Source organism: Olea europaea, chromosome 14 (assembly GCF_002742605.1).
Source record: "Olea europaea var. sylvestris chromosome 14, O_europaea_v1, whole genome shotgun sequence".
Lineage (NCBI taxonomy): Eukaryota > Viridiplantae > Streptophyta > Magnoliopsida > Lamiales > Oleaceae > Olea > Olea europaea.
Window position 1 is genome coordinate 4,163,612 of NC_036250.1, and position 9,116 is coordinate 4,172,727.

Sequence of the window (9,116 nt, forward strand, 5' to 3'; positions counted from 1 at the left end):
TTGCAATTTTGACTTCGCCAGTATCTTTATGGATAGAAAAAGAAAGGTAGAAGCAAATTCCAACAATTTTGCATAAAGATCTCACAAAGACGATTAAATTACAAACTAAAGGAAGCAATCAATCCACTATCAAACTGTGCAACTCACAGAACGATTCAGTATGGACACAATGATCACTTCCATAAGACAACCCAACCCCAAATAAACAAACTTTGATATATAGAAAGTAAATCAAACAAAACGACGTCACGCCACTCAAACACACCCCCACATCATTTGTGATTATTCCTTAATGGCATGCAGACTCCTTTTCCTTTTCTTTCTCCTTTTCCTCTTCAGTCTTGGAGTGGTACCCAGGGAGCTTCTCTTTGATCTTATCCAAGAAACCCTTCTTCTCCTTGACCTCTCCGTCAGGGGTGGCGCACTCAACGGCAGCCGGAGGTGGCGGTGGAGGAACCTCGAGCTCTTCCGCCTTCTTTTGGCCGCCGGGAAATTTCTCCTTGATCTTGTCTAGGAAGTCCTCCTTCTCCTCAGATTTTTCATGAACTGGTATTTCATCATATTTTTCTACTGGTACAGAAGTGTTCTCGTACTTCTCAATTTTCTCTTCTTCCTTTTTATCACCAGATATCTTCTCCTTCAAACCCTTCTTTTTCTTCTTCTTCTCTTCCCCTCCTTTCACGTCCTCCTCATCACTCGACTGCACAAAAATCAATGAATTAAAAATCCTAACATCCCAATAAAACATATGAGCAATGAATGTATATGCATTAAGAACAAAATTTGAGCAACTTACAGAGCAGCTAGAGCTGCTGGATCGGTGGAGCTTTTGGAGCAGGCCTTCATGCTTTTTCTCTTCTTCCTTTTCCTCTTTCTTGCACTCTGGTTCAGAGACCTGAACTTTCTCTTCAAACTGAGGGGTGATCACTTCCTGCTGACACTTCTTCTCTTCCTCTTTCTTCCCAATGAAATCAAACAGCCCACGGTCGGTGGCCTCCACAGACGGCGGTGCCGCATACTCATCGACCTTGATGGGGGCGGAGACGCCGTGATCGCATGGCTCATCGCTCTTCTTCTCAATGTTTTGATGATTGTACTGAACTTCCTCAGCCATTATTTGCTAAATTCAACAAGAAATGATAACCGGATATATAAAGATAAAAGGAAACCAATGAATCAAGAAACTGGAAAATTCGAATTACTCAAACGAAGAGACTCTGTGTAATGCTTTGAGAGTGGCAAGTGGTGGGGGGGTTTTATAGCAATCACTACACGTAACGGACGCGAAAATTTTTATGATCAAAACAGTCCAAAAGTTCAAAATCAAATACGCCAATTTGTAACCGACATCCATATGGCCACTTATCATTAATAAGAATTTCGAAAGAAAAAATACAAATTACTCCAAGAAATTGTGTTACAAGATTTGTTTTCCGATAATTTAAAAACTTGCTAAAAAATTAAGGTTAAAGTTGAGAATTATTTTTTAACTACACATTTAATGATATTCACAATTTATTAAATTTTCAACTAAATATTTTATCAATATTTATAAATTTACTAAATTTTTATCGAAAACTTTGTCAAACGATTCCTCACTCTTGTTAAAGTAAGAAACATACTAAATATCAGTGCATCTCTAAGAAACTCTTTATTTTTAAAGAACATATTCTATCATTTAGAGAGTATCTATAAATTTAAAGAGTGAAAATATTAAAACACTCTAACAAACTCCTTATATTTAACACTTAATTTTACTACTCACAAAAATATTTATTATTTTTCTCTATCTTTATTTTAATTAGCTTCCCCCCATATTATTATAATATGTTCCTACATTAAAAATTGAAATAATTTGAATGCATTTAATTATAGAGAGACCTACTGTTGACATGCAAAAAGTGCAGCCCGATTCAAATAGCCCAAAGAATGAAATCCAACTGAGCAATTCAGGATAAAGGCCCAAATAGGGTTATTAATGAATGCAGTGGAAGCCCACGAACGCGATAACAGAATCGCCCAAACTTACAAGACGCCTAGGATCTGAGCGAATGAAGTGCCTTGCAGTCGCCTAGAGTTATGACCCTGTTCTCGCCCAAACTTTTGAATCGCCCAGGATCTTAGCAAACATGAGATGTTATGGTTATTCAAAAGTGCAATTATCGAAACAGTTATTGGGTAATCTTATCACGTTCCACGATTCAAGGATATTTAGTTGAGGACGGTTGAACGACAAAGAGTAATGGCAGCAGTTAGAGACGACAATTCCACAATAAGTTGGCCACCATGAAGAAAGTGGACAGTTATAAAGCAATTAAGCGATTTCTAAGCAGTTGATCACAAAGAGAGCATCAAAGGAATATAAAAGGGAGAAAAGACATAGAGCAAAGGACCCTGAATCAAACACTCTCAAGCAGAGAATATGTAATTTCAATTTCTTAGTTTAGACTTAAAACATTTCTTTTCAGTACTCGTGTGCTTGCGCCCATTGGAGGCATTTCTGTTTAAGTTCCAATTGTAAAGTCATTACCAATAAAACACTCATTTTTGGGACTTTGTCTCAAAAGATTTATCCCTTACACAATCGTCTGATCCCTTTTAATTGTTAGCGACTGTCCGCGCGAAATAATTTGGCACGCCTAGTGGGACATTGGTGTTTGGTGTTGAAGATACAAAGGGTGAAACAATATGCCTCAGAAATTCGATAAGGAAACAGCAAGCCAAGGAGGAGTCCAGTCTGTGATCGAGCGATATGAGGAGCAGCATAACTCTCCATGAACAGATGGACAGGATCAGAGCAATCACAGTCGCTACGAATCAATGACAGAGTTGAGTCCTCGAACCATGCGTGCATTACTCGGAGAACTCACACAAGATGTCGTTGAACAGGTAAATCTACGAAATATTCATAATATGGAAAGATTTACCCAGAATGGGAATGCACATTATGACAACATCGTCAAACAACTGAATACTTTGAACGAAATAATGAATAAGTTGGTAGGTCAAATTTATCAGCCAGTTGTGCCTCTTAAAAACCACTTTCAAATTAGGACAATTGTGGGACATAATCCCCCAGCCTAAGTTTAAATCAAGGGATAAAACCACCTTTTGATCCCTCTACTTCAAACCAGGGGGTGGTGCAATACCAAATTACTTCAAACCAGGGGAGTGGTATAATACCAAATCAGAATAGTGGCATTGGTACATTTAACTTGGGGGGTAACCTAAATGTAAGAGATAATATCCTAAATAATGGGCAGAATACCCCACGTATTAATAAGGGAATAAATGTTCAGGCTAATGGTAACAATGGCCCAAATCATGGTAACTTTGTTCCCAATCAAGGACCAAACATCAGGCCTCAAGCAAATCAACCGGTCAACCAACCTGTAGGGATTCCATATGACCCTAACGTCATGCTGAGGAATTAGATTATGAAAATCGTACAGAACCAGATGGCTTTCGAAGTATGTCTTGTCATTAGACCGACTTACACAAAATCATATCCTGATTGGGTAGACCAAGCATATCCGTAGCCTAGAGGGTATAAAGTGCCAGAATTCTCACTGTTTACCGGTTTAGGAGAGGTGTCTACTCTAGAACACATAGGGCGATTCACACTGCAAAGTGGTGACGTAATTGATTACCATAAAATGAGGCTATTCCCTAGTTCATTAACAGGAGTAGCATTCTCATGGTTCATCAATTTGCCAGCAAATTCTGTTCAAACATGGCAACAATTGGAGCAATTGTTCCACGCTCAGTTTTATAAGACTGAGTCTGAAGTTACTTTGACCAATTTGGAGAATCTACGTCAAATACCAAATGAATGGGCAAAAGGTGTCCTTCAAAGGTTCAAAACAGCAAGAAGTAAATGTTTTGTACCTTTGCCCGAAAAAGAGTTTGTCAAAATCGCTCAAGGTTGTTTAAGCTTTGATTTGAAGAAGAAGTTCCAAGACAAGGAATTTCCTAATCTTTTCCAATTGAGCGTGAACGTGATTAGGTATGAACGATTAATAAGAGAGGAAGAACAAATGAAAAATTCTAGCAAAGGGACTTATTATAGAGACCTAAAATTTGATGTTCATACCATTAACGATGAGTATTACGATCAAACCAAAATGTGTTTGGCCGAATTAGTTAAAGGAGACACATATACTTATTCTATAATGGCTAATCCTAGACCGTCAGGCAAAGATGAGCCTATAAAAGATGAAAACATAAAGGCTAGAACGTTCTCGTTCGATGTAACCAAAGCTGACCTTATATTTGATAAATTATATAAGGATAAGCAGATAAAGTTGAGCGATAAGCATAAATTGTCAAGCCCTGAACAAATTAAGGGTAAAAAATATTGTAAGTGACATAATGCATGGTCACATTTGACTAACAATTGTTTGGTTTTTTGTCATGTGTTACAGGATGCTATTGAAAAATGACGAATTACGTTCGAAGATAAGAGGAAGATGGCAGTGGATTAAAATTCTTTTCCGCAGTCACTTGGAATGAACATGGTGACGTCTGGTTTCAGAAACAAGTTGTCAAAATTCAAGTTGGTTATAGATGATGGAGAAGAAGAAGTCGTGGCTAATAACTATTTACTAGCCAATGAATTTAAGAATAAAGAGAAAGGAGAAGAAGAAAGGGAGGATAACGAAGAAGAAGCATGCATGCTGGAATATGAAGAAGACCAAACTTCTAGAGAGGTCTACAATGGTGAAGAAGATGATGGTATGACAGATATCGAGGAGGAAATCGATCTAGAGGCAGAAAGAAGAAGAAGAAGAAGAGTATCGTACAACACTATGTTGAAGCAACTACATCGAGAGGGGGTTCGTGAAGTAGACTTATTGGGAGAACTATCTGGGCGTTCTTTCGATTTTTACGTGCTGTACGGAACGCCCAAAAGGAAGAAGAGAGTGCCTCGCTCTGAAAAGTATGGATCACCTCCAAGAATAATGCCTCTTCCCACAGGTTGGGTAACTGAAGAAGAAGCATTAGAAAACAGTAAAAAGAAAATTCAGGAGACAGATGCTCAGTGCGATATGCTGCACGTTGACCTATCACAAAAGGATGACTCGACGGGGGACAAGCAGGAAGTGGAAATAGGTGCTGCCGAAAAAATTATTTTCAAGCGACTAGCCATGAAATTGACCAAACACTTGAGTTGGCAAAAGAATAATCAAGAAGTTTTAAATGAGTTGTAAGCAACAAAGACAAATGGCCGATATTCAGGCCTTCAAAGCCAAATTAATGGCTTTCAATAAAGAATGCGAAGACAAGACGAAAGAAGTAGCAGCCTTGAAGGCATTGAGAGAGAAATTGGTAGTGTTCGGATTAGAACAAAGTATTGGCCGAGAAGTCAACAAGGTGGATTGTTTAGAAGAAGAAGTGCCTACAAAGGAATTGGACGACGAAGTGATGAGGATCGCCAAACTTGGATACGCTCAAGTACAAGACCCCCTGATTAAAGTAAATATTGGCAACGAAGGAGAAGATCGCCCAACATTCATTAGTCAAATGCTCAATCAAGAGGTTAGTGATAAATTAATCGCTTTATTAAAGGAGTACAAAAATTGTTTTGCTTGGGAATATGAACATATGCCTAGTTTAGATAGAGTTTTGGTGGAACATAGATTACCAACCAAGTCTAATTTTAAACCTCTTAGGCAACCTCTCAGACGTTTCGCTCCTAATGTACTTCCTGAAATTAAGGAAGAGATAGAGCAATTATTAAGAGCAGGCTTTATTAGAACAGCCAGATATGTTGAATGGTTGTCCAATGTCGTGCCAGTATTAAAAAAGAATGGTAAACTAAGGGTGTGCATAGACTTTAGGAATTTAAACATAGCCACACCTAAAGATGAATATCCAATGCCCACGGTAGATTCTTTAGTAGACTCGACTGTCGGACATGTAATGTATTCCTTCATGGATGGATATACAGGATACAATCAAATTTACATAGCTGAGGAAGATATACATAAAACTGCCTTTAGATGCGCTGGATCTCTAGGATGTTTTGAATGGGTAGTTATGCCTTTCGGCCTGAAAAATGCAAGAGCAACTTATCAAAGGGCAATGAATTTGATCTTTCATGATATGATAGACAAGTTTGTTGAAGTGTATGTAGATGATATAGTGGTCAAATCCCTTAAAGAAGATGACCATTTTGAACAATTAAGATATTCATTTGAACGAATGAAGCAATATAAACTAAAGTTGAATCCCTTGAAATGTGCATTTGGTGTTAATGCAGGAAATTTTCTTGGTTTCTTAGTACACAAAAGGGGGATTGAACTTGATAAAAATAAAGCGAATGCCATTTTAGAGGCCAAACCACCTAACAACAAAAAAGAATTGCAAAAGTTTCTAGGCCAAGTAAACTTTTTAAGACGCTTTATTTCTAACTGTGCATGCAAAGATTTCTTGGCCAATTAAACTTTTTAGGACTCTTTATTTCTAACTGTGCGGGGCGAACTAAAATCTTTTCGCTACTTTTAAAATTGAAAAATCAGGACGAATTCGTCTGGAAAAAAGAATATCAAAAGGCTTTTGAAAGCCTGAAGACATGTTTGTCAAGTCCACCAGTGTTGGTATCACCAATCCAAGGACGGCCAATGAAAGTGTATGTATCGGCTGAAGAAGAATCCATAGTTGGAATGGTTGCGCAGGAAGACCAATTTGGTGAAGAAAGGGCGATTTAATACTTGAGTAGACGGTTAACAAAATGTGAATGTAATTATTCTGCTATTGAAAAATTATGTCTTGCATTATATTTCACATGTACAAAATTAAGGGTTTATTTACGTGGGCCTAGAATTAATGATAAATATGGGGATAAAGAATGTGATCGTTAGAGGCGATTCTCAATTGGTAATTCACCAATTGATTGGCGATTTTAAATGCCAAAGTGATTCCATTATAAGTTAATATGAAATCGCCCAAGAGTTGTTGGAAGAATTCGACCAAATAGAGTTTCAATGTGTTAATAGGATATATAATGACGTAGCAAACGAATTGGCCCAGATGGCCTCGGGGTACTCAAAGGTTTTAAATTGGAAATCCACTTATGAGTATGGAACAATATTTCCTGTGATCCAAAGAAGGGCGAGAACGATTGAAATTCATTGCATACAAGATGGAGATGCAATGGATTGGAGGGCAGAGATTAAGGAGTTCCTTAAAGAACCTAATAAAGGAGATAGTAGAAGAATGAAGTTGCGTTTGCTAAACTATGCACCGATAGATGAAGAGTTGTTTAAGAAATGCTCTGATGGTATATTGTTAAAATGTGTAAGTTTGCAAGAAGCCAGGACGATCATGACTGAAGTGCACGAAGGAATATGTGGAGCTCATCAAGCTGGCTAAAGGATGAGATGGTTACTTATTAGGAGTGGATATTTTTGGCCAAAGATGGAAAAATCATGCGTTCAGTATGCAAAGGGTTATCTAGCATGCCAAAAGCATGGTCCAATACAAAGAGCGCCAACATGAGAGATGGCACCTATTATCAAATCTTGGCCGTTTAAGGGTTGGGTGATAGACCTAATAGGGAAGATTTATGCCCCATCATTCAAACAACATACCTTTGTTATAGTTGCGACTGATTATTTCACTAAGTGGGTAGAAGCGGTACCTTTAAAAGAGATCACCCAAAAGAATGTCATAGAATTTATCCGTGATCACATCATTTATAGATTTGGAATTCCACAAACTTTGATGGTAGATTACGGAACATCTTTAAATGGGGATCAAGTGAATAAATTCTTGAGCGAGTTTGGAGTTAAATTAGTGAACTCTACACCATATTACGCTCAATTCAACGGGCAAGCAGAATCTTTTAATAAGATTCTAAAAAATATCATAAGAAAAATGATAGATGAAAATGTCAAAAATTGGCACGAATGTCTAAACAATGCCTTATGGGCTTATAGGACGACGCCTCGGTCAAGTACAAAAATTACTCCTTTCCAACTTACTTATGGACAAAAGGTCATTTTGCCTATGGAAATCAACGTGCAATCGATCAGAGTATGTTTGCAATATAAGTTAAGTGGTGATGAGTATACCGAATCACTAGTTCAAAACTTATTGGAGTTGGACGTCCTAGATAGATTGCAAGTTCAAAAACGAAGAATGACTAAATTTTATAATAAAAAAGTTATAGCCAAGTCGTTCTGCCTGGGCAAATTGGTCTGGAAAATAGTACTCCCTTTGGATATCAAAGATCCAAAGTATAGCAAATGGTCGCCCAATTGGGAAGGACCATATAAAGTAAATAATGTGTTGGCTCATAGAGTCTATTATTTGGAAGATTTAGATGGCACCAAGCACATGGGGTTCATTAATGACAAATATTTAAAAAAATATGTTCCTTCCTTATGGGAAAGTGAACAAATAAAAGCGTAATCAAATCGCGTTGAACGATCGTAGAATAAAAAGGGCTAGAGCGAAGTTCAAATAACTTCCTTTATTATCAAACGTTCATTACAAAGTTGCAAAATACAAGATGCTAAATGCTCTATAAACTACAATTAAGAGCAAACTAATCTCCCGATCGATCGCCGAGTAAGAGGGTGTTCTGGCCTTGATCGCCATCCTGATCGCACTGCTGCAAAGGCAAGCAGAGAGGTCGAGAAGCACTCTCAGCAAGTAGAAAGGAAGATGAAGCACCCTCACATCGCCTTCCTAAATACATCGCTGCAATGACGGGCAATGAGGCTGAGAAGCACTCTCAGCAAGCAAGGTGGCTTGCAGGCGTCCTCAAAAATTGTCTTCCATCATCGAACTCCTTGTAAGGAACATGGAGACGATGGGAAGAACTTTGCTGGCCAAAGAATATTTCCTATATCTCCCATACCAAAGGTGACATCAAGAAATATGGCAAAATTAGTGGATCAAATGATCCATTTTCATGGAAGACGAAGGTTTTGAACCGATTGTCAAAATGCCAAACAATGGCAGTAAATGGGTTTTAAAGAAGAAAATGGAAGTGAAAATGATAAGTGTGGAATATGAGTGCATTTATAGATGCGTGAAGGTGAAGAGACAGAATATGAACAGTCACATTTGTGCCTAATAACTAGAATCAAATGGCCCGAAATTTTAGG

The 9,116-nt window shown here is 37.9% G+C and overlaps 1 protein-coding gene across 1 annotated transcript; it reads right to left on the bottom strand.

The window, feature by feature from the left end:
* Positions 1-47: 47 nt before the first annotated feature.
* LOC111408842 (phosphoprotein ECPP44-like) lies at positions 48-1,242 on the bottom strand. Its single transcript, XM_023038645.1, has 2 exons — positions 797-1,242; positions 48-700 (listed from the first exon to the last, which is right to left on the bottom strand). Exons 1-2 carry the CDS (start codon positions 1,112-1,114, stop codon positions 290-292), a joined length of 729 nt encoding a protein of 242 aa, XP_022894413.1. The 5' UTR covers positions 1,115-1,242; the 3' UTR covers positions 48-289.
* Positions 1,243-9,116: the final 7,874 nt, after the last annotated feature.

Excerpts from the sequence above, each read along its gene's own strand:
- LOC111408842 (XM_023038645.1), bottom strand. The coding sequence starts at position 1,114 with ATGGCTGAGGAAGTTCAGTACAATCATCAAAACATTGAGAAGAAGAGC. Across the intron at positions 701-796 it reads CCAGCAGCTCTAGCTGCTCT|TCGAGTGATGAGGAGGACGT; the intron begins GTAAGTTGCTCA and ends ATTTTTGTGCAG.